At 35.5% G+C, this 25,905-nt stretch overlaps 1 protein-coding gene across 1 annotated transcript in view; it reads left to right on the forward strand.

The window, feature by feature from the left end:
* The first annotated feature begins 328 nt into the window (after window positions 1–328).
* Window positions 329–25,905, forward strand: part of LOC110443315 — a 30,331-nt gene continuing 4,754 nt past the window's right edge. The window contains exons 1-18 of the mRNA XM_021487470.1: window positions 329–444; window positions 6,507–6,572; window positions 6,955–7,046; window positions 7,719–7,814; window positions 11,220–11,333; window positions 11,726–11,995; window positions 12,287–12,416; window positions 15,033–15,234; window positions 17,627–17,862; window positions 18,748–19,080; window positions 19,655–19,912; window positions 20,388–20,514; window positions 21,651–21,845; window positions 23,568–23,604; window positions 24,144–24,218; window positions 24,704–24,858; window positions 25,094–25,286; window positions 25,620–25,739. Of these exons, the coding sequence (XP_021343145.1) occupies window positions 377–444; window positions 6,507–6,572; window positions 6,955–7,046; window positions 7,719–7,814; window positions 11,220–11,333; window positions 11,726–11,995; window positions 12,287–12,416; window positions 15,033–15,234; window positions 17,627–17,862; window positions 18,748–19,080; window positions 19,655–19,912; window positions 20,388–20,514; window positions 21,651–21,845; window positions 23,568–23,604; window positions 24,144–24,218; window positions 24,704–24,858; window positions 25,094–25,286; window positions 25,620–25,739 (2,767 nt within the window). The 5' untranslated portion in view covers window positions 329–376. The remainder of the gene's footprint in view (window positions 445–6,506; window positions 6,573–6,954; window positions 7,047–7,718; window positions 7,815–11,219; window positions 11,334–11,725; window positions 11,996–12,286; window positions 12,417–15,032; window positions 15,235–17,626; window positions 17,863–18,747; window positions 19,081–19,654; window positions 19,913–20,387; window positions 20,515–21,650; window positions 21,846–23,567; window positions 23,605–24,143; window positions 24,219–24,703; window positions 24,859–25,093; window positions 25,287–25,619; window positions 25,740–25,905) is intronic.

Below are 25,905 nucleotides of genomic sequence, written 5' to 3' on the forward strand. Positions count from 1 at the left end.
CCTGCTTATCATACTTCAAATAAAGAACTTGTTCTAGTGTCTTCCCATCGTAAAAGAACATTAGCGAAAATGGAAAATCCATTAAAACCCAAAGCAGAATAAGATATTGCGGTTCCATGCCTCGCTTAAAACACAACGCATGGGCTGAATTTACTTCTGTATGAATTAAAAAACTTAAAATACACCAGTGTTTATGTTTCATGATCTCGGGCCCAGGTTTTAAGTACATACTGAAGAGAAAATAGTTTGTCGTAAGTAGATACGCAAGCAATAAGGAAATAAATCCTATGACTCAATATCAAATGGACTTAATATGAAACATCAGGCCGCAGATCCTTCATTCTTTCTCCGGCAGTGCAACGGATAACTTGTCGTGATGAAACAGATCATTGCTGTTTGTTTTGTCCTGGCAATCGTTGCTTCAGGGGTATATACCCTTACTGGGTGAGTTTTCTTGTATTTAATTATTGTACATGATTTTGGTGACTATTATTGCTATTGTTTATCTTTGCTTTTTACGGATATATATATATATCCGCGAAACGAATATGCCGATTTCATTTATATTTTAACATCCTTTTCATTTATAAAGATCGAGAACAAATACGTTTGACTACAACCTTGAACAAAACAATTTGCCTCGCCACATTTCATCCCTTGCGATTAGAAGCTTTACAGATGCTTCTGACATCAATTAAAAATATTTGCTATTATTGTATGCTTTGGTCGATGGTGATATATTTACATTTGTTGTACATGATATTTACATTATCTTTTGATCAATGTTGTGCGCACCATGTGTGGACGATGTGCGGACGTTGTGTGAACGATGTGTGTACGGTGGGCGCACGGTATTTTTGTTGCGTTGTGCGGTCACACAACTGTAAACACTAAAATATTTACTACTCTGGAAAAAGCGACGAAAATATGTCTGCTGCAACACTTGGGATAAGTATAGTTCCCTATACTTTTTGATACCCGTTGTTGCCTAGCGCCTTGCTTGCATATACCTCACTTTTGGTATTAATTTTGAACAATTGCCTTGTGGGAAAGGCAATGGAACGTATAAATAAGAAATATACATATGTAACTTTACACATAAAACACCAAAGATATCTTTCATACCATCACACATACGTTTTACCTATAATGGTGTTCATCACATTCATCGCGCTGTGCAATTAATTTTTAAATTATAAATTAATTATAATAAAATAACTAAACGCAACACATGTCCAGGATGCTATGGACAAAGAACTTCTTTCAATGTAAGTCGGAAGTATGCAGTGTCTATCATGTAAGTCTTACTCCTTAGAGTGTCTCAAGTCGTGTGTCGGACTATATTTGATATAATTGTCAAGCAAGGTCAGTTGACTAAATAACAATTCTGACCATTCTAGTTAGTAACGCACAAGCAACACACAAAACGAGTACTCCAACACGATCAATGACGTCACAAACATGTGTAATTTCAGGTAAAATACATACGAAATACGAAAAGACGGAATAACGAACACATAATTATCACCGGGCTACATATACACATATTAATTAATAAAGTGTTGTGACAAAGAATTAAAGGACATGTAACCAGAAACGTCTGTCTGATTGTGTATTGGCTTTTACAAAATGAGGATCCAAATACCATCACGTTTCAGCAAAACTATGAAGATAGTTTCTAAGGAAAAGTTCAAAATATGATAGTTTCAGTTTTTGTACTAATTGACCCCTATGATCCCCAACATCTGAGGGGTAAGCTCCTTCGCGAGTTTAAATATTGATCTTCATCATGTAAACACCATTCTTTAAAATGATAAAAGTTTTGCAAAAGAAGTCTTTGGAAATTTTTGAAATATGTGTAGCGTTTTGTGCCAGCCCTTCAGCCAACTGGGGAATCAGACCCATCTCAAATTCTGATTCATACCTCAGTCTGATGATAATCATCAACTTTCATTTAAATTTGACGTACTATTTTTTCGTTAAATGTAGTAAACATAACCCACTTTATGCAATACCAGAAATATTAATGATATAGTAGTCAGTCTGGGTCGCAGATGATTCCCATGTACACACGGAAAAGGTTCGAAGTAGTGAGTATTATGGTCGTTTTCATTTTTGTATAAACATGTATTCATTACCTTTTATTGTTTTTCTAGTGCCTTGGAAGTGGCACTTTTAGCCCTTTTCAAAAATTCTTGGTCGAATGTCTGACTGTGACATGGCTTGTCTGCCATTTCCTGTTTCCTTATTAGAATTGCCCCCAATGTGTCATTGGATATTGATCCTCTGAAATCGGTTTTCTGACAAGAAAAAATCGGTTTTCTGACAAGAGAAAAATACGTTCACATCCAGCATTGCTATTTGGTATAACCAAGACACTTTTCATCATGACTGATATTTGATTGTCCAAGTTCATTCTTCAGTTCACTTATGTTCTTTCATACTGTGTTGATGGATAAAGGTCTATTCCTTACAAGGGGTCTATCTGGTAGGCCAGAAACTGCCTTTGTATACAGTTCATTGTCTCTGACCAAACTATATCTTTGTCCGAAGGAACTGGTTTGAATGTTTTGGCAAAATACTCCACAGACTTTACTTTCCTCAATTTGACATCTGCGATCTCAGCATGTTTCAGAGCTTCATCCTGGAGTGGGAATTTCAGCTTCATATATTCAAGAGCAGTTTGGTAGTAGGTTTTCACATCTTCATAGAAAGCGAACTTGTTCTTTTTCAAGAAATTGACCTACTTTATATCTTTTAACCAGATCTTCATTTTTCAGGATGTTCTTCTTGTTCCTAATGTCAATGTCCAAAACATTAGAACAACTTGTAATTGCCTGTGGTGTCACAAGTCTACTTAGAAGTCAAGAAGTGTCCGCTACAAACTATGAATTAAATGTTCCGCCTCTTGTAGCGTCAGGTTGCATCTGTCAAACACCTGTATACAGTTGTTAAGGAAGGACAAAGGCAACACATCTTCTAGATGTAAACAACTTGTATTATCTTTCCTCTCTCAGGTAAGGTAGCGGTGTGCAGTAGCGTACCGTGGCCATGGGTGATATTTTTATACAATGAATAACCCCTGTAATAATACACGTATGAAAATTAAAAAAGCAATCAGCACTAAAATTGACATGTACATAAAGTGGACTATGTGAGCTTCATCATTTTCCAAAAAAATAATTCGAATTTGGTTTGAGACTACAGTTTTGGGCAGGTTTTAAGAAAATAAATACTACTTGGGGGGGNGAGTTTATAAATATATATATATGTAGGTGTGCTCTGCAGGTTGAATCCACTATCCACGTTTATCTGAGACATGCCCTTTATTTTTAGGATCAGGCCATTTCTACTGTACTCTGCTACCTAAGTTTTGCCTGCCCTTTATTAGACTCTGCTTCACTCTTGGATGATCCTTCCTTTCTATTGCCGCTCTCTCCTTTATATCCCTTAGATGGCCCAACAATCACACTCGGTCTATTTGCGTTTGTTTTCTTTATGTTGTTTACATTGTCCTTTGCTTTCATATCTTCTTTCTTTTTGTCATCTACTTTATTTTTCCCCCTCATGTTTTTCAGTGTAGAAACGCTTTAACGGCCTCCATTGTTCAATCATTGCAAACATTTGCCTGGAGAAGGCCACCTGGTGCACACAGGTTTCAGAATATCATAGGTTCCAACATCACACAAGCTTTGACATGCATGTAAGTCTTGTTTTCTGTTAACACTTTTGTCAGGCATACTTTACAATGTCCGGATACGGCTTTGAATATTCTTGTCTGAACGTCTGAATAGATAATTTCCTTTTTTTTCCGAGGAGAATTGTCTTCTTGCCCTTCCAGTTTGACACGTTTTCCCGCCATTTTACTTCATCTACAAACGTGCTTTTTACATTGAATTAACCCTAGCCTATCTCGAGAATCGATGCGAACAAACGTGTGTATCTTATTTGTGGTTATAATACTGAAAACGGACATCAGAACCGGATAACGGCAAAACTAACCAAAAAACCCGGAAAAAAATCATATTTTTATTCGCAAAAATCGTACTTTAACTTGGAAAATCGTACAAGCGTAATTCAGACCTAAAATTCGAATAAATACGCCTAAATCGTAAGAGTTGGCAGCTCTGTAATCGACACCCTGCTCCTCAGCTCGTCTCAATGGATTGTTTTCCCCATCTGTAGGGTCTCAGAGATCTCAAATGTATTTGTCGAAGAGTAAAATATACTTTGTTCATCAGATTTAATCAAGAAAGAAGATACTAATGATGTCATAGCAAATTCAGCGTACAAACATCGCGTTACAAATGATATGCCAAACGAAAGTTCATATCAGTTGCCTTGCATGATATATCACTACATTTTGCTCTTTGAATTATTCTCGATAATGCTTGTCCTATTTGACCGACATATGAAAATGTCTCATTTCGATTATCAACAATGTTATACATCATTATTTTACAAAATATCAAAATGATACCTAGTTCAAGCAATTGGATTTTTTTTCGATTCTATATTACAGTATGGTACTTATCCATCGCCTTAGGCGTTGTCGGTATACTATAACCGGGGAAAATGCTATGCTTGTTGCCTTCGGCATGGTATTTCAGTGAGATAGCACTTTAATGCCGGCATTAGATCCGCGCTATCACAAGGAGGCAAGTACACGAACATACCTTGTCTCCAGCACACAAACACCCGTGCACGCTTACACAATACACATGGAGGCACTTTCTAAAATGACCTTAGCTGTAATAGGACGTTAAACAATATAAAACACAAAATCAAAATCTGAATAACAGTGCAGAAAATGTCATAATTCTAAATATGAAGCACTACATATATTGTAAAAAGTGTTTTTGCAAAGAGCTTTACCTACCTACTCTAATCAGTAAACTGAAAACAGCATACATACACTATCGAAAGATACATAGCAAACAAATATGACATTGAAGCTTCTATTATCAAAGATTTCAGTGCCTATCATATAGTTTTTAGATAATTAGATATATATATATATAGATGCATGCATATACCAAGGAACTATATTGTCATTATGGATAAAAACTAAGTAAACCTTCTTTTTTTTCTCCTCTTTTCTTCTTTTTACTATTTTATTTTTCATCTGCTGATATGTTTACAATCATCACCCTTTCATAAATAGTTATTGCTTTCGTCGGGAATCTCTCTTCCTCTCTTCTTGCTCGTATGTCTCTCTTATCCCTGTCACCCTTTTTCTGGATACATTTCTGCTTTTTTTACCCAAACTATCCCCCAATCTCCCTTTCAATTAGTTCCAGTCAATTTATTGTATATTTATTTTTCTAGGCGTATGTTATGCAAGTTATATTTGTAAACCAATATTCACACATATTTCACACCTATAAAAAAAATACTTTTTTGGTCGTAAATAACCAGTTTATCATTAATTTAAAAATTAATGATAAACTGGTTATTTACGACCAATTTTTTTTTTATATGTGTGAACTTTTAGTTAGATATATATATTTTAATTCAAAGCCTTCTTGCAGAACAGAGTTGCACAGAATCATGATAAAACTTGAATATGTATGCTTAATTAAGAGAGTATTAATGTAAAGGACTGTAGCTGATGCGTTCCATCCTCAGACGGTTCCTCATGTATATGATGGAAAACAAAAAAAACAAAACAAAACAAAAAATATAAACCAAACTATCCATCCACTTTGGACAGAAAGAATACTGTTTTCCTTTAGAATTTACTTCCTTTCAACAGCTAATCGCATTTAAGGACTTGCCTCTATGTCTGTAGTGTATGCGTGCTTGCGTAAATTTGTGTATTCTGCAGGACGCATGTTCTTTCCTTCCTGTGATAGTGCAGATCGGATGCCGACTTTATAGTTATATCACTGAAATACCATGCCGAAGGCAGCCAGCACAGCATTCCGTTCGGTCGCATTATACTGACAATGGGTGAACCAGCTGTTGGCGTTACCCTACATGTTGAACGTTTAGCACAAACAACTACTATTTTAATGGGTTTGAAATGTCCAGGCCTTGGTAAAGAACCCGTAGCCTTTCTGGCCTTGGCAAACGTTCAATATTTAAGAGGTGTTGTCAAGTGAGGCGTTAGGAAATAAAAGGTTAAAAGAAGAAGAGATAAATATAAAGACAACAAAAATTGTAATGGGTCAGCAGTTTTATTTTGGTCGCTTTCGAAAGCAAATCCTCAATTCTGCAAGGGTTTCCCGTATTGGGTTGTGACATGGAACCGTTCCTGTAAGGCTTTTTATGTCAGTTGATTGGTAGAATTGTTCATGGGTTTCTTTGATTTGTGTGATACATCTTCTTTAAAACTTATTGCTATAAATCTTAACTATTAGCCATAATGTTCCTTCTATGTCGTATGTTCAATTATTCAAGTGAGTAATGAGGCCCTGTTGACCTCTTGTCCTCTTCTCCTGCATCGTTTTGTTTTTCTGTTGTTTATCTCTATTACTAGACATTGATATTGTTTTTACCTTCAGTACTGTTTGCAGCCGAACAGCCACCCATGTTCATGTGTCGAGATACTGCAAGTTTTGGTTTTTAGGGTAAGGAGTGAAATTATTATTTTTATGATATTCTTTTTTTATAATTTGGGATTGAATTACACGCGATGAGAAACACATGTACACAAATATGTAACATCCTTTTTTTTTTCGAATCACACACGAAACTTTATTAAAAGCACGATGCCATAACTTAATTACTAATTTAATGATTCAATAACGGATGGATTTATTTTCGATCAGGCAAAGGTACATTTTCCAATGCAGACATTTAAATGAAATTCAATGTGCAACCCAAAAACCTTTCCATTCTTTTATCCATTTTGATTCCTGCGATGTTCATTTTGAGACAACTATATATAAAATTGATGTCTTCTGAAACACCTTAAAGATGTTTTAATTGTCAAAATATTTTCTCACTTAGGTGTTGGGCTTGGGGCACCCGTAGATACTGGTCATACTACCGTGTAGAGTACTGCTGTAGGGGATACAGGTCTATCTATGGACGTTGTGATCGTAAGTTTTTTTCAGCGATATGAATGGGGTGCCGTTGTGATGTTTCTTTCGGGTTTTTAATATTAAAACATCGAGGTATCGTCATTAAAAATAGTTCTCCACGTTAGAAAGTCGAATTTTTAACATCAAGAAAGGGAATTCCTGACGACAATTATTTTTAATTTCATGACCAAGAGTTGCTTCTTCTCAATGATATTTAACAAAAACAAGTATGACGACATTGTTGCCATACCCTTAACATGGCACAAGTTGTGTTTCCTTTTGTGGAGTGATCGACTCGGTGTGAAATATTTAACCTTCGGAAATACGTTTTCAAAACCCCATTATATGACTCATAAAACTGTTTGAATTTTGTTTGTTTTAATTTTTCCATTCCAATAAATAAATATTTCATTCCTTATCCATCTTGAAAATATTGAAATGTGGATATTTGATGGTAATTTCGATGTTAAATTAAAACATATTCATACAGCCGCAAGCAACAATAGTTGTTCTTGTACAAATAATTCTGTCTGAGAGACATCTACAATAAGTAAAAACTTTGAAAGTAACATTGTTACGGTACATGATTCATTTTAAAATGGCTTTAAAAAAAGAAACCTGCTTTATTATAACGATTGTAATATAAAAAACCACACTTAAATACATTCAAATCTTGATCTCTCATTCCAGCACATTGTCCTCGAGGGTGTGGAGGAGTGGGCACATGTGTTGCCCCGTCTGTATGTAACTGTGGTCAAACTCACACAGGCCCAAACTGCGGTAAACGTAAGTGTTATGCCAAAATTATAATTATAAATAGGTTCTTGTATGTATTGCAGTTGTCAAATGACGAAATTTTGTTACAGATCAGTTGACATTTTAATGTTCCGACAATGCCGTTTGCTGAATTATTATTTCGATACATATTTCGTTCCTTAACGCTATGTTGATAATATCAGCATGCTGTTACCCAACGCATGTATCTTAAGAGGCGACTAAAGTGGGAGCCGCAAGCAGAATTGGACAATTGCTTTTGTACCCTCAACATAGGGACAAAAAAGCGACCAAAATAAATCTGCTGCACCCATTGCAATATTTGAGATCTTTATATTTCTCTCTATTTCTAACAAAATTAATTGTTATTCCTAACGCCTTGCCTGGCAGCACCTCAATTTTGGCTTTAATGTGCAATATTTGAGATCTTCATATTTCTCTCTATTTCTAACAAAATTAATTGTAATTCCTAACGCCTTGCCTGGCAGCACCTCAATTTTGGCTTTAATGTGTAATATTTGAGATCTTTATATTTCTCTCTATTTCTAACAAAATTAATTGTAATTCCTAACGCCTTGCCTGGCAGCACCTCAATTTTGGCTTTAATGTGGAACGTTTGCCAAGGTGAGAAAGGCAATCGGATCAGTCCCCAGGCTGGAACATTCCAAATTCCTGAAAAGAAGTTGTTATTCCCTGCTTAACATTCAGCATTCAGGAGAATGACAACAACTGGTTCACCCGTTGTTAATATAATGTGACCGGGCAGAATGTTGTGCTGAATGTCTTCACCATGTTATTTCAGTGAGATAATAATATAACGTCGGAGTGCTATCACGAGGAGGCTATTACACCAACATACCCTGCCTCCTGCACACACACACGCAAGCACACATTTAGGCAGGTCATTTAATGACCTTAGCTGTTGATAGGACGTTAAACAAAATAAAACCAAACCGATATTTATTTTGAAACATACTGTTCCCGTGGAGGCTCTACAAGCATCTCTGTTTAGCTTTTCGTCAGAATGACCCGATATTAGGAGTACACAACCGGTTTCGCGTGACCTTATTTATAATGATCTTGTCCTATGATTACCGAATATAATACTTAATTTTCAACAATGGTTTGAAATTTAAAGTGAATGTTAATATGAATTGTAAATAAAAAAAATGCAATAATTTGTTCAGAACGCGGTGATTTTTTACATCAGTCAAACTAGCAATGAACTCGGAACATGAATGACTGTACATAAACAATAAACTAAAACTGAATCTGCAAATAATGCAGCGACCTCCCAAAGACATAGGTCACGTTCTATATCTGCAAATGAGTGTAGTACATATCGCTTTAATGTTCGGCAGTACATTTGGAATACGCCATAACCAAACGCATGCTTAAACGTTTTAATTGTATATTACTAATTTATTTTTCCAGCCGCTTGATTGATTCTTGCACTTGTTCAAGGGCAGAAATTGAATATCCATGCAAAATATGTCTGACAATGCTCTCGAAACTAAAGTGATATAGTGGTGATAGATGTTATCAGTACCGGATCAGAGGCTACTCCTTAATAGACACCGTATTTAGTCAGCATAGTGTTACTTCCTCAAAGTATTTATATCTATATTCATAACCTGAAGAAACAAAGATATTATTTAAACCGTACATTAAATGTGGCGGTGGGAATATAAGAATTGGATGTGTGGATATGATTCTTCAAGAAAATCACATGATAATCTTAAGACAAATGTCGATATACAAGTACTATTCAAGAGACATACTGACAAATGTACAAAACAATCTCTTGTTCCGGTAATACACTGACACATGTACGATGCATTCGTTTGGTATTCCTAGTAGCACAGTTAGTAACACCAATAAAATATTAACAAAGCATGTTAAAGGAAATGACATCAAACAACCGAAAAGTACAGGACAAACGGTAACAGGAAAAGTAAAGATTGTTTCTTTGGCTAGTTATATCTTTTTTTACAGACCAACCGTTTTTTCGCCCGTTCATTTTAAACTCCGTAAAATCACAGATAACAAATAACATTCTATTAAACCTGAAATCGGTGAATGGCATCCTTGCTTAAGAGAGTGGCGCCGAGACAATGTTGTCTTTGCCCGTCTCCGGATGGGTCATTCATCATTTTGTTATTTATCGAAACGCGTAGACCAGCCTCAATGCATAGCGAGTCAGGAACCATTAACAGTAAAACACATATTATCAGAGTGTGACGACCTTCAGCCAACTCGAGAACATTTTTATAATAACGTTACTTGTCTTAGACCTATTTTCGAAACAATAACTGTCTACAGTTTTAGGCTATCTGAAAGCTGTTGATCTTTTTGAAAAATATGAGTTACCTTAGCCAATTTCAATATTCAAAATGACGTTTGTCTTTTACCTTTAAGTTTGTTTGATGTTTTTGTAATTTGTTTTTACCATTTGTTTGCCCTAAAGAATAATCATGTGTTTTTAGACCGTTAAGCATGCAACAATAATAATAATTGAGGTAGTTTGGAATTGTTGAGACACGTACTGCTTTGAAGAGATATTCGAGATTTGTGCTGAAGGTCACTACAATACCATGATAAGTGTTGAATTGTAAATTGTTCGTGACATGCTAGGTATTGAGGCTGGTCTTCAATAATTGGGAGTGGATAACGTATGAATGATCGTTCCGGGGACGGGCGGGGACAACCTCGTTTCGGCGGCTGTCTCTTTATCTTGGTACCTTCAGCCAATTTTGGGTTTTATAGGGTGCAATTTGTTGTCAACGGATTGATTCTATTCATTTTGCCCCAATAACTTTACCAGATGTGTTAGTGACGGTTTAATTTCAACTTTTTGGCCGTGTGAAATACTGACGAGTTGACGGTATACAGTTTTTTTAATCATATGTTGACAACTGTTTTTCATTGATGTACTTTTACGTGAACGGTATATAACCCTTGTTCCGGTGGCATAACGACAAATGAATAGGGCACGGCTTTTGTTTAATGTCAAACTGACTAAGGTACGGTACACAACTTTCTTTCAAGTGGCATACTTACAAATGTACGGTATCAAATTTCAGTTTCGAATGACTCTTATGTTTCATACGACATTAGATGTTTCAAGGAGAAAAAATCCAATTGTATATAAACAAACTCCTTCCATGTGTGATAATGGTTGAAAACATGTAAGACTTCTATAATAAACACACAATTTAAGTAGACGGCATAGCACGCTCATCATTTATTCTTCTAGCATAGTATTTAAAATTGTACCAAATAGGGTAATCTAATTTAATTTGTATTAACTTAAGTGTATTTATGTATTTTTTAATTTGAATGTTAATAATTATTTTTGTCTATTTTGCTTCTATTGTTGTATCATTGTGTTAAGAAACCAGTCTTTCCTTTGTTTAGCGCAATGTTCCTACAGGTTCCCATGTTATCCTGGAATATGTTCATTACCTGACCATTGTGAATGCGCAGACTCTTTTGGCAAGCGTCGGGGAGAGAGCAAAAAATGCAACGAAAGTAAGTTTTTGATTTTCATAAAAAAACCAGTTATCAAATACAATCAATACCCAATGAAGTTTATCTGTCATGCATTTTCGATTTACAAAATATCAGTGACGCAGTATATTTTAAGCAGTAAGATGTTCCCTGAAGCACCGGGGCTGGTTTTTTCCGTGTCTTCTTTTAAAGGAGTCTCTGGAGAATAAAGAAAAACCTGCTGTTTCCAAATGCTGTGTATCGTTTCGTTAATTTTCCAAATGCAAAAGCTTGTCAAAGTAAAACTCGTGTCTTAATACTATCTGTAAAAACTACCCTCATCGAGCTAGATAAATGTGACAATCAACCATCACTTATTTGGAAACCTATGTACAACTAATTTTTTGATATATAAATATGTGCGTGTTGACTAGTTACAAAGAGGCCATCGGTGATGATTGCAAATGCTTCCTTGGAATACTACGACAACGACAGACAAGACATCATATACTCGGTAACCGTAGTTGCCCCTGACAACGGCACGAACACTCTGACCTGGTGGTCCAACATCGGTAAGTTCAACCGATTTGACATCGCTATGGAGGCTTTTCTGGATCTTGGAGAACTTCCTCACAGACCGGAGTACGTACGATCTGACAAGTTTGGAATCAAGAGCGCTCATATTGACTACACTATAACAAAAGGTAAGCAGGCTGGAATGTACCCCAAACGGGAATAACTAAAATATCCCTTTCGCTGATCAAAGTATGTCTCGTTGAAGGCATTCTAAACAAAAACAAATGCTAACACCTTTATGGTCATTCAGTCTAAAGTATCATGTCAGTAGGAATTCAATATTGTCACCGAACTTAGGAAGTAGATATTCCAAAAAGAACGTCACATTTTTAGCGTATATTGTTTTGTTTTTTTACGAAACTGCAACATAAAAATATCAATATCGATTCATCCATATCAGATTCAATGTGTTATTTTAGCATCACACAGCGTTCCGAATGCAACAGAAAGGGTCATCTGTCAGACAGCTAACCAGGAGCCAGAATCTGGCGTAGTCAATTGTGCTAAGCACGTGCCTTTCTTTGGATATCGCCTGGACAATGGTGACGTGTAAGTTATAATATTACATATTAATCAAATGTAACAATCATTGAGTCTAATGATATATGTTAACATGCACGTACATGTTGAATAAAGGATGTACTCTTCTGAGGTTTCAATCACGTTGAAGTCTCGTTTTGATCTCATGTAACGTTTTTTTGTAATATTATAAAAAGACGATTTAGCGGCCGTTTTGAAAATAATTTTTCTTGCGCTTATCGAAAGACCAAAATTACACCTTGTTTGACACTAGATTGATCACTGAAATCGTCATTGTGTTCCCTATGATGAAAATAATATGCAACAAAGAAGAAATCAAACATAATTGTTTTTAGCTCACCTGGCTCGAAGGGCCAAGTGAGCTTATGACATGGTGCAGCGTCCATCGTCCGTCCGTCCGTCGTCCGGCATCAATATTTTTCTTTAAACAACATCTTCTTAATAACCAAAAGGCCTAGGGTGATGATATTTAGCCAGAAGCAAACTAGGATGAAGGGCTACCAAGTTTGTTGAAATAAATGACCTTCACCTTTTTTCAAGGTCACAGGGGTCAAATATGTTAAAAACTTTAAACAACTTCTTCTGAATAACCAAAATGACCAGAGTGATGATTTTTGACTAGTAGCATGCTGGGATTAAGGGCTACCAAGTTTGTTCAAATGAATGACCTTCGTCCATTTTCAAGGTCACAGGGGTCAATTGTCTTAAAAAATCTTTCTACAACTTCTTCTGAATAACTAAGAGGCATAGGCTAATGATATTTGGCCAGTAACATGCTAGAATAAAGGGCTACCAAGTTTGTTCAAATGAATGACCTTTACTTATATTCAAGGTCACAGGGGTCAAATATGTTAAAAACTTTTAAACAACTTCTTTCGAATAACCAAGAGGCCTAGGATAATGATATTTGGCCAGTAGCATGTTGGGATGAAGGGCTACCTAGTTTATTCAAATGAATGACTTTGACTTATATTCAAGGTCACAGAGGTCAAATATGTTAAAAACCTTTAAACAACTTCTTCTGAATAACTGAGAGGCATAGGGTTGCGATATCTGGTCAGTAACATGCTGTGATGAAGGTCTACCAAGTTTGTTCAAATGAATGACCTTCGTCCATTTTCAAGGTCACAGGGGTTAATTGTCTTAACAAATCTTTAAACATCTTCTTCTGAATAACTAAGAAGCCTAGGCTAATGATATTTGGCCAGTAACATGCCAGGATGAAGGGCTACCAAGTTTGTTCAAATGAATGACCTTTACTTATTTTCAAGGTTTCAGGGGTCAAATATGTTTAAAACCTTTAAACAACTTCTTCTCAATAACCGAAAGTCTTAGGATGTTGATATTTGGCCAGTAGCATGCTGGGATAAAGGGCAACCAAGTTTATTCAAATGAATGATCTTTACTTATATTCAAGGTCACTGGGGTCAAATATGTTTAAAACATTTATACAACTTCTTCGGAATAACCAAGAGGCCTAGGATAATGATATTTGGCCAGTAGTATGCTGGGATAAAGGGCTATCAAGTTTGTTCAAATGAATGACCTTTACTTATATTCAAGGTCACTGGGGTCAAATATGTTTATAACCTTTAAACGACTTCTTCTCAATTAGCCAAAGGCCAAGGGGGATGATATTTGGTCATTAACAGGCTGGTATGAAGGGCTACCAATTTTGTCAAAATGAATGACCTTCGTCCATTTTCAAGGTCACAGTGGTCAATATATGTTTAAATCTTTTAATAGGTTCTTATGAATCAGACACTGATATTCTACCTGTAGCTTTATTTTAGTCCACTTTTAAGATTACAAGTGTGAGATTAATACCAGGTGAGCGATTCAGGCCCATCAGGCCTCTTGTTTTTACATACTTTGTGTAACTGAAGTCCTTTTGATTTCTAATTCCGAAAAAAATAAAAAAAAAAAAAATAACACAGAAAGTAATTAAACATTAGGTGAAGCACACGGACCCACCTCTCCCCTTCCCCCTTACCGTATTTGTGACTGTTTTAGAAAGTGTAACACATTTTCTTTTGATCCATTGAATCTATAAACAAGTTTGTAAGAAATTTCTATTAGTATTTTTTCATTAAAAAATAAGGGGTAACTTAAATTTCGTTTCTGAGTAACAAAGATAAGAAATTTTCCTTCCAAAATTCAAGAGAAAATATTAATTTGATCAATTCTGCAAACTTTCATACATATCTGATACCACACTTGGTAAAAAATAAAAAATAAAAACCTAAAATCAGATATCATGTTTTTGTATCTTTAACCGATTATAGCACAAAAAAGGGTACACTGACATAACTTTATAGCATTTTCTAGTATGCCAATAGCTCCTTTTTCAAAAAATGATATTAAAATCCTTCAAAACAATCAATTGATTTTGTCAAGTTTTATTCACAAATGTTTATCCATGGTCTTTGTTGCTATTATTTTTTTCTCAATTACGAAGTAGTGTCTTATTTTGAAGTAATATGCCAAAACATGATAAAGTTGTTTTAAATACGGATCAAGATCGTTCAAGTGCAAAATAATGAAATCCAACTCTGACCAAAAGAGTCCCTTCCTATAGAATTAAAGCACAAAATATAACAGCTTACCATTTTGTTATATGTTTAGGTTTACTATGCGGTTCGAAGTTGCAAGCGGCGGATACATGAGGCTCAGCGATGGCAGTAGAACCAACTTCGTCGGTAAAACCGGAGCCAAGGAAATAAGAATGAAGTTTGATTTCATACCTCCATACCACTGTAGAGATGACAATACTTGTGGGACAGTTCATGAAAAGCCGCCATTACAGGTTGTGAACGACATAACTCGGGTAACATATTTTCTTCTATGACTAATATGTCAGGAATGTCGACATATTTTATGAAAGCATAATCAACTATCTCCACGACAAATGTTTAATTATTCAAAAAATGTACAACACATGTATCATTACATCACCATAAAGCGAAAAAATGTTCCACAACGGACAACAGAAAATACCCTGATACTAAAAACATGTCCAAGTGGAATGGTAAAAATAATCCCCGGATACCATTTGATTATAAGAATAACATAATAGTTTATATCGGGTAAAACATCCTTTTCCAGCAGCCTCATTTGCTGGATCATAAACACGTGGAGGGTGGTGATTTGTAATATTGATTCGGTGTTACTATTTTTAGGACCAGCAGGTCAATATTCACTTTGTGACGTCATTTTAATTGTGACGTCACAATGTTCTACCAATTGGAGTACTTTTCTCCGTACAATTTATATACGTTCAATCTTGTTAAATGATTAAGACTTTATTGAGCATTCAATATACCTATGAAGGACTTTAAATTCGGTGAAGTATCGCTTTCACAAGTTCATTTAACCACATTTTCATCTCAACAAAAGCCAATAATTGATGAAATATATTTAACATGGATAGTAAATATGGTTAATTTAAAAGTATACCACTATCAGAGAAACGTTTGTTTTTTTGTGCTATATCAACATTACTCTATTTTATTTATATTCTGTCAGCACAGGTATTATTCAGTCTCAATGCTGCGACAGTAACAGTTACCGTTCAGATATTCAAAAGAGTTGCATATAGGTTCCAGTCTATTTTCAGCAAAACCGTCATTACTTCCTTCTGTTTATAATGTTTGCATATTGTTTAGATTACTTCCTATGTATACATAACGCGGTGTCATGTGATCATTACGATCCAATCAGTTTTATCAGGCATATAGTCAGACTAAATTTTAATGTCTTTATGACCATGCGTAATATTGCATATCGGGCAATTGCATTTTCTCATCAGGTATACTCACTTATTTATCCATGTTCAGGTGTATGATTTGGTTAAGTTTTATAGGGTTTAACGTCCTATCAACAGCTAACGTCATTTAAGGACGTGCCTCCATGTGTTTCGTGCATGTGTGCCGGTGGCAGGGTATGTTGGCGTATGTGTATCCTTGTGCGTTGTGCATGTGTGCCGGAGGCATGATATGTTGTTGTATTTTTCTCCTTGTGTGTTGAGCGTTGTGCATGTGTGCCGGAGGCAGGGTCTATGGTGCATTTGCCTCCTTGTAATGGTATGAGTAAATTCTGTATAACATGTCCCTGGGAGACGCAAATAGTCGCACATTTTTCGAAATTATATACCAGTTGTATTGACCTGAGTTTTAAGTTTTCATTTAAAACAGTTTAAATCATTTGGTGCTTTATTTTCTTCGATAAAACATATTTTCACCACTATCTTTATTCCAAGTAACCTAAACGGAGCTGGCTTCGTGGACGTTAGATCTTCTGACTACGAGTAAAAATTTCATGAGGTGCAAAATTTCACGAATTTTGAGTGATTAACGAAATTAGCGAAATTAAAACCCTCGTGAATATTAACAAATATAGGGAAATAGTTCTGGATAAAAATAATAGTGTATAACTACAGAAATTAAGATTAAAAAAAAATACGGATATTTCATCTGTGTGTAGTTATATTAAGCCAACATAATCTTAATCCTCTGTTAAATTGATGTGTGTTTATAAAAGTTATTTTTATTACGTTCGTAAACACATAATAAGTTATTAGGACGACTAAAAGGCAAAAAAGACTTGCTAAAGAGATGACATCAAACAAACCAAAACGTAAAAGTCAAACGTGAAATTACAAACTAAAATTGGCTTATATCTTTTTGAACAGGCCAATGGTTTTCAGGTAGTCGGGAATTGGAAAGATATATATTTTTCAAAAGTGAATTGTTTTGAATAAATAAAAATAGTTGTTGCAAGAAACAAAGGATTTTATATAAAATGTATAAACATCAGTAACATACTCTATTTACAAATCATATTTCTTATAGTTTATTAAATGCAATGTTCTCTCAACGCCGTCTTGCTTGTCGATACATAAGCAGGAAAAGTTGAAAGACTTTGAAAACATAAATAAGAGCCAAAGTATATCAGTCAATGAAACCTGTCAAATCTGACGCTCGAGTTTTCAAACATCCTTTTAAATATTCGAAACATGCCATTTCCTGAACAAAATATGAATACCTGTGTGGTCTTATAGAGTATGAGAATATCATTATTCTGTACTTTAAAAATAAACATGACATTTACACATTTATTTCTTTAAACGCATGATGACCATTCAAATAGAACGAATTGTGTATTGCTTTTACCTTTTGTGATCAAAACTGAATGAAAATATTGTTCCACTTTCCTTACAGGACCCTGTCGCTTTGAAATGGTCTGGATGGGGAGACATGCTTTCTGGATTAGATTCGTACGTTTTAGAGGTGTTTAAATTGAGTGGCGGTGGTATTTTCCTGCTAGAAAAGGATCCACTGAAGCCAACTTTTGTATACGAATTCAGCCCAGATGCTCGTGACCACACAGTCACACCGAAAGAACCTGGAATGTATTCTGCAATACTCGGTGTAAAAGACCGCGCAAACAACACCAGGTAAGTTATAGCGTTGCATAAAAACATCAATGATTGAAAAAGAGAGTAAAAATGTAAAAGGAAAATAGTATCATTTTTCGATTCTGTATTATGTTTTACATAGTCATGTAAAATTATCTCACGATACGACCGGGAAAAAATTCAAATAAAATAGATGTGTGGAATTTTGATTTTTTAATGGATTATTTCTTACGGTAGAATTTTGTGCAATCGTGTCATAAATTTGGGCATGATGATGTAGTTAGATGCTCCCTTGGAATACCTAATGCCGGGAAATTGGTGTTCTGAATTAAAACCGTGAATTTTCTTCATCGTACATCTTTCTGTTCAGTGATCAGTGGTCAAGGGTTCAAAACCTATGTTCTTGCCGCGTCACATTTTACTCTCAAAACACTGTTGTTGATTTGTTGTATTTATCTCATCATTTTTTTGTTCATTATTGGCCTTTGATGTAAAACGCTTCTTTTCAGATATGGTATATTTAAGCAATTGTGATGCAGTTAAACTGTTTCAAATCCATACAACCGTCACTGATATGAGCAGCATTTTTAATATGATACATTGAGAGATGTGTACAATGTACAACATGCATATTTCGCATGCTGCTTCGCATTTAACTGTCATCAATTCTTTTTATTTTCGTTCTGAATTTTCAAAAGTAAGCTATATTGACCTTCTGCTGCAATGAGTGTTCAATTGGGATTGCCTTTAAGTAAGCATAATGCCTTTGTGCCTGATGGATTTTTTGTTTACTTCTGGGCCGTACTGAACAAACTACTAACACTGACCAGTTACCCCCAAGTGCAACACTAAGAAAATGCATCTTTTCTCCTCCTTATTCTTTCTGTAGGTGTTTTCAAATAATGTTTTGTTTCTGTGTTACAGATATGTCCGCGAATTATTTCTGTATGACGCCACTTCTGATATATCCAAGGATTCCTTACATCCTTTGCATGTCGCAAGTGCCTCGCGGGAGTCAAATTACCAGTGGCAGGTACCAAACAAAAAAGGAAAGACGTCCATTGAAGTTGATTGGACTGGACACTTTATCAACAAAGTTCACCAGGAAGGAGGCTTTTTGGCCGATGTAAGAGATTACCCGCCACAACTCAAGAACAAATATCTTGATACCGTAGAGAAGGCGGTCTCTACAACGCTAAAGAACCCCTCTGCCACAAGAACAAGTGACCGGATACCAAATGCCAACGGCATTATGAGGTAATATCCATTTACACGTTTAATTAGGTAATAGCGGGTTTTTTTGTTATGAATTGTGCTATTTATTTGTGTGATATCTAGTATAAATTTTATGTTTCGATGTCAATTTTCGGATCTTGCTATGAGGACGAAGCATTATCTTGATATGACTTGATTTAGGAGGCACGGTAGTCTAGTGGTATGACCACTCTGAGACGACCTCCGAACTAGGTTGCGAAAAAGCAGTATATAAGAACTTCCAATTATTATTATTATTATTATTATTGTTTATTATTTTTATTATTATTATTACATTGCATGTGTTGGCGATGAAGCAGAACACTTTCTGGAATATCTTGTCCTGTTTTCCTTTTACATTTTAAAAACTGTCCTTGTTTATTTTTATTTGTTCATATTTAACCTATTTTAAGGAAATATGAGTTCAAATTACGGTTTTGTGGCTAGTTTGTCAGACTCCTGTTTGTTTTCGGTATGAAATATATAATAAGGTTTAATATCAAAATTATTTAAAAGCAACAGCATATTCAGATATGTTTTTAAGATTTTGCTAATTCTTAAGCATTGGTTCTTGTAGATTTCAGCTTAACGTGGAGAACTTTCTGAAGAATGTTGTTCCCAAACCCCCAACGGCTAGTTGGCGCGATATGAGAATATCGGAGAATGCAACTGTTGACGAAAGTGTATCACGGGGGGACTGTGTCCTCGCGTGGGTTCGAGCTTACGATATCATCGGTAACAATGCGACGGACTATGGAATGGTGTGTTTTGATGACTCTCCTCCAGTTATCACAGTGACCAGCTTTGAACGGGATTTCGAGGAGATTTCAAGCAGGTACAGTGCTCTTTGTTATTTCCAATATTTGGTTTAATCAATTTTCATTACTTTCCAAGCTATGTTTCGAGAAATTTTCGCCGCTGTTGGAATTTTGCAATTTTGGCCGTTCGTATTAGGGACGAATTTGTCATTAGCTAATTACATAATAAACATTGTAACAGAATGCGAAAGACGAAATGAACACTGGGCAAATATGAATTTACCAACGTATAGTGAAAATTGGACCAGGCGATAATTCGATGGTATACATAAAGTAATGGTTATAACAGAAACAATGAAACACATTGTTGTTTCTGAAGAATAATAACAGTTACTAAGCATAATACCGGTTAACAACTCATTGCTGTTTAATGTAAGATGAAACAATCTTAAAATGAAATAATGGAGGTATTCGTGCTGGTCGTTTGTGATTTCGTTTTTAAGGTGGGAGCAATTATGATGGACATTGTAGTGATATTATCTTTTTGTGTAGAATTCTCCTCCGCACGTTGGATCGCGACAGCGGTATTGCTATGGTAACGTGGTCCTTCAGAGACAATGTCACACAGGAGACTATTGACATACATGACAACATAGCTGTTACTAGAAAAACAGTTAATGTAAGTATTCTAAAATAGTTTTGTATTTTTTAGAAGCTCTATGAAAAGTTATTCGAACGGCAGACTGTAGATCAAATATGTTTCGCGAAATAGAAATGTAAAGCGATAGGAAGTAGTTGGGATTAGTTTGTTTGGGGTTCAACGTCCTCGAAACAGCCAGTGTCATATAATGACGGGTGCTTAGGTAGACACGGTCGGGAAGAGAAAGCAGATAGAAAAGACAGAAGGCAAGAAAGATCGGGAAAGTGTTGCAATTAGTTAACAGATCAATTTTATATCTTCAATGTCCCCTAAGTATAAGACATAAACGAAAAATAAACTATCTTGCAGGACGTCCGACATCAGTCGCCACCTACCCTCCATATGCAGTTAGATACAGCAGATCTTTTCGTGGTTTCTTCAATGTCACATAAACAGATGACAAGGAAGTTTGGTTTGGTTTTATATTGTTTAACGTCCTATCAACAGCTAAGGTCATTTAAGGAGCGTGCATGTGTGTGCCGGATACAGTATATGTTGGTGCAAATTACTCCTTGTGATAGTACGTCCTGATGCCGACTTTATAGTGCTTTCTTACTGAAATACCATGCCTAACGCACTCAGCACAGAATTCCCGGTCCCATTATACTGACAACGGGTAAACCAGTTGTTGCCACTAACACAAATGCTGAATGTTAAGCAGGGAATAACCACTACCATTTTCAAGGACTTTGGTATGTCTTGGCCTGGGGGCAGAACCCATTGCCTTTGTCACCAGGACGAACAACATTAAAGCAAAAAGGGAGATGTTGCCAAGAAAGGTGCTAGGAAATAAAAGATAGTTAGAAGTAGAAAGAAATAGAAAGATCCTTAATATTGCAATGGGTGCGAAAACAATACAACACCTTACTCTGCAGGCGAATATTATTATACATCAAACCATATAAAAAATCCACATGTAAAGGGTGATATTAAAACTGAGCAAACATGGATTATACCGGTGATGGGCGAAATAGTTTCCCAGTATATTATCCAGTTGAATATATTCCTAGTGAATCGCATCCTGTGAATATTTCAAAATTTCTTTGATATCTTTTCGAAAAGCGATTCACTTTTTTATCAAATGAGCAAGTATATTGTGTTACAATTTGTTGTAGAGCACACAAGAGGAATGTGACACGATTGGAGACTGCTACTGTATCAATACAGGAGAGTGCTTTCCTGAAGACAATCAATTGGATATTGATCACTGTATTCTCTATCAACCCCGTATTGAAAATACTGAAACCAACTATATCATGACACTGACCGCCTTTAATCAGGCCATGCAGAACATGTCCACTGAATATTTCGTGAGTATAACTTTGTTAAATGAAATCTCTGCCCATAGCTGTTCTTCTCTGTCTCACTTACACCTCTATCAACGTTTAAAAGTGGTCTGCATTTATAATTAGCCTCTGATCATGTGACACTTGGTTATGTTGGCCTTGAACAAAATCAACTTTTTAAACAACAGGCAAGTTCACCAGCATGTCACGTTTTCCTTTATATAAATTCCAATGTTTCGATCTGTTTGCCAGTTGAAACCAAACACCTGGGTCATACTTTGCAATTTTGATAATTTACTCATCATGAATTACACATTTGTAGTTTTGTTTATTTGGCGTACGTAGATACCATGCCGTATATCACAATGACGTACACAAAAATGATCTTATTATTTTTTTGTGTTGAAAATTTGTCTTACGGTAACATTTTTGGGAGAAATGAAGTTTTTTAATCAATTAATTATGTAGAACATTGCTGAAACAGCTTCAGCTCAAATACCATTTAGCCGTTGATAGAAATGTAAATTAACAACTCTCGGTAGCGATTATGGTAACAGATTTAGGTAAAGGTTGTTTTTGTAGTGTAATAAAGTGATTTTAGTCTCCTTAATCTGTTAGCTGCATAACATTTAGAAATACTTAAGAAATGGAATTTTTGGTCTGTTGACACTTAGTAGCACTGATGAACCCTAAACAGATGAAATGGCTATATCATCTTGTTACATGTTTACTTTGTACGGATTACTGCATCTACAAATATTTCTTTCTTTCAAATAGTCTGTTTGTCTAATTTCTAGCAATGATTTAGTTTGAACCTTCTAAGTGTTTTTCAATCCTAATCCAAAAATATTTATTTAAAAACATAATCAGGATATGCAAAAAAAACCAAATATATTGCAATGGGTGTAGCAGATTTATTTTGATCGCTTTTGTGTTCCCTAATAGGGGGTACAATAGCCAATCCCAAATTATGCAGGGGTTTACGTACAAGTTGCCTCTTACGATAAATGCTGTGGGTAACAGCAGTAGTGTTCTTTTCTCGATCCCCGACCTGCAGGAGAGGAGATGTTATGACATTAAACATCAAAGTTTTAAATGTTTCCTATACCGCACTTATTTTCCATACTGATTCAGCTACAACGGAACAACGTAATAATGGCAACGGCTATCAAAATCTTCAATCCTGTAGTATATTTTGTCATAATAATAAAAATAAAAATGATTTGAGGTTCTTATATACCGCTTTTTCACAACCTAGTTCGTAGGTCGTCTCAAAGCAGTCCACAAGTTATTATCCGTGGCTATAGGGCCCTTGCAACAAGCCAATATCTTTCTCAACTCCCTGGGAAGCATACAGCCGGTGCTGCCATTTCGGCGCTCACAGGTAGCATTCTACAATTCTAGCACTGCCCAACCACGTACTCATTTATAGCTGAGTAGACTGGAACCAGCGATGTTAAGTATCTTGTTCAAATATAGAAAAAGTGCCTTGCCGGTGTTCGAACCCGCGACCCTTCGGTCACGAGTTCGGCGTCCTACCACTAGACTTCCGTGCCTATATAATATTTCCTTGACATATAAATGAATTTAACTGAGAATTTAAATCGTTATCGTTGTTTAAATAACGTGTGGTTCAATTTTACAGTTACTATACATTTAACGCCATACAGTCTATGTTATCTTATTTAAGTTTTAAACGATGAAGACATTTTTAAACTTTAAGTGAAATCTTTGTTTCCGTTGCAGATCGAGAACGTCCAAAACCTGAATGGCATGGACTACTGTAAGTAATGCATCATGTTATATGTAGCTACTCAAATGTAGGGCTGCAACGATATATCGTATCGTATAGTATCACGATACTTTCTTTTGTGTCATATCGAATTGTTTTGATTGTCTGTATCGCGATACACTTACAGTAATCAAATTATCAATCATTTTCTATAAAACTCTAAAAAAGAGTGTACTTATTTTTATTGAATCCTTCTGCAAAGCTGTGGTCTACTGTGCAGTCATACCCAAAAGTACTAAACATTATGCAAAGAAATATTTCGATATTATTTACTATTGGAGTCTATAATACATTATAAAGTTGACCTTTAAAGCAGATTTGTATCGTAATACGTATTGTATCGTTAGCATCGTACCGCGATATGTACCGTATCGATGCAGCCCTACTCAAATGATGGCATCATATCACGATTTGTGGTCAACAACACTTTTATGTCCTTGTATTTGCTAACGGACTTACGAAACAATGCCTGCATAAAGGACGTTCATAGTGTCGATATAATTACAAAAGCGATGTTTTACCCTATTTAGGTGCGAGGAAATTCCGGGAGCGGCTTGTCCTTTCGGAAGCGCTGACTTCAGGTGGAATATCAGGGATAGTTATAAGTGAGTAAACAACATTTCGTAACGACCTTGCTTTATTAAAAGATTGAACGAGTCTACTTTATGATTGCAGACTGTGGTGTGATTAAATAAAAATAAGAGATTTACATTTACTATCTACCGAGTGATTTTTGACGTCCTTGATTACATTTCTTTAACTTTGATGTCTTCTAGGTTCTTGTTTTGTCTTTTTTTTTACCTTGTGCGTTGTTGTCTCTTAAAACTGTGTTTCTCTGTTGCATGCGTTTCACAAGTATTTCATAAGTTATTCGTTAGCAGTTCTATCATTGGTTCAAATAGAATTTTTAATTATAGCTTATAGTCAACATGCACTAGTTTGTAAATCTCTTAAAATACAAAACCATTTTTTACCATTCTGAAAAAAACCCATTGTAATGAATGTTACCTAATACGGTTCGTATTGTCCTGTAAAACGTGCTTGGAGAATCCGACAATAACTAATACTTGCGTACTACTGTACTTTACAGGTGGGATACTCTTCCTCGGAATCGTATTCATTCTGCTGTTCTTGATAAAGACTGGGCGTCTACGGAAGGTCAGCGAAAGAAGTCAGGAAGGCATACGTTCAATTCGTCGATCCATCCGAAAAGGACATGGCATGGACGGACTTGCAAGTTACAAGGTGAAAATGGCAAAGAGTACTGTCATTTGAATATGATTTTGTGAGATCAAACAATTATCAAGTTCTTCAGAGGTAACAGATACGTCCTTTAATTCACTATTTCTTAAAATCCATTTATTTAGTGGAACAGATAAATGGAGCCACTTCAATTGTGACATCAATTATATCTCTCACAAATAAAACAAAAACCTAAGTATTAAATAGATCACATTTACAGTTAGATTTTGTTTTATAGACAGGGGGATTCGATGAAGATGACATATACATGTATGGTCATCAGACTTACGAGCATGCTCCCGACTGGATTATTCGTCCGGAGGATTTGACACTCAACAATTTAATCCTCATTGGAAAGTTTGCAAAAATCTATGAGGCCAGTCTACTTCAATCTGGGCAACAGCAGGCAGTGGTGGCAAAAACATTAAAAAGTGCGTTGTATTTTCTGCGTAATCAGCAATGAGGGTGTTATTTAATTGCAATTTCAATACATTGGGTAAATTGCAATTTCAAAAACATTGGGTAAATAGTATTACATTACATATCCGCCAAATGGCGATTTGCTTAGCATAGAAAAAATGCATTTAATAAAACTGATTTTATATATATAACAAACACAATATTACTTGTTCCAACCAATACCTAATCAAATAATCTTATAACCTATTTATATATTGAAAAGTGAAACCAGATCTATACTGTAACGAAGACATATTGTTTTGATTGGATGTATTTGTAGCGGCAGCATTTTTTTCTTCTTTCAGCCGATTTCACAGAACAGGACTCGGTCTTGATGACGGCTAAGATAAACTTCTTCGGCACAAAGGTGGGACGGCATTCGTGTGTCTTGGAAATGGTCGGAGCAATCCTAGACGATGAAAAGAGTAAGACTATATGGATAGAATATTTGATTATATAAGTCAACACATTTTTATAGTACAGTGTCTCTCCGTCTATATAACACCAGTCTGTCCCATACATGTTAAACTACCCATTATGAGCGTGAGTTATGCGATTCTTGCCCGGGCGATTATATCTGAATGCCTTTCA

The sequence above is a fragment of the Mizuhopecten yessoensis genome, unplaced genomic scaffold, assembly GCF_002113885.1.
Source record: "Mizuhopecten yessoensis strain PY_sf001 unplaced genomic scaffold, ASM211388v2 scaffold716339, whole genome shotgun sequence".
In the NCBI taxonomy this organism is placed as follows: Eukaryota; Metazoa; Mollusca; class Bivalvia; order Pectinida; family Pectinidae; genus Mizuhopecten; species Mizuhopecten yessoensis.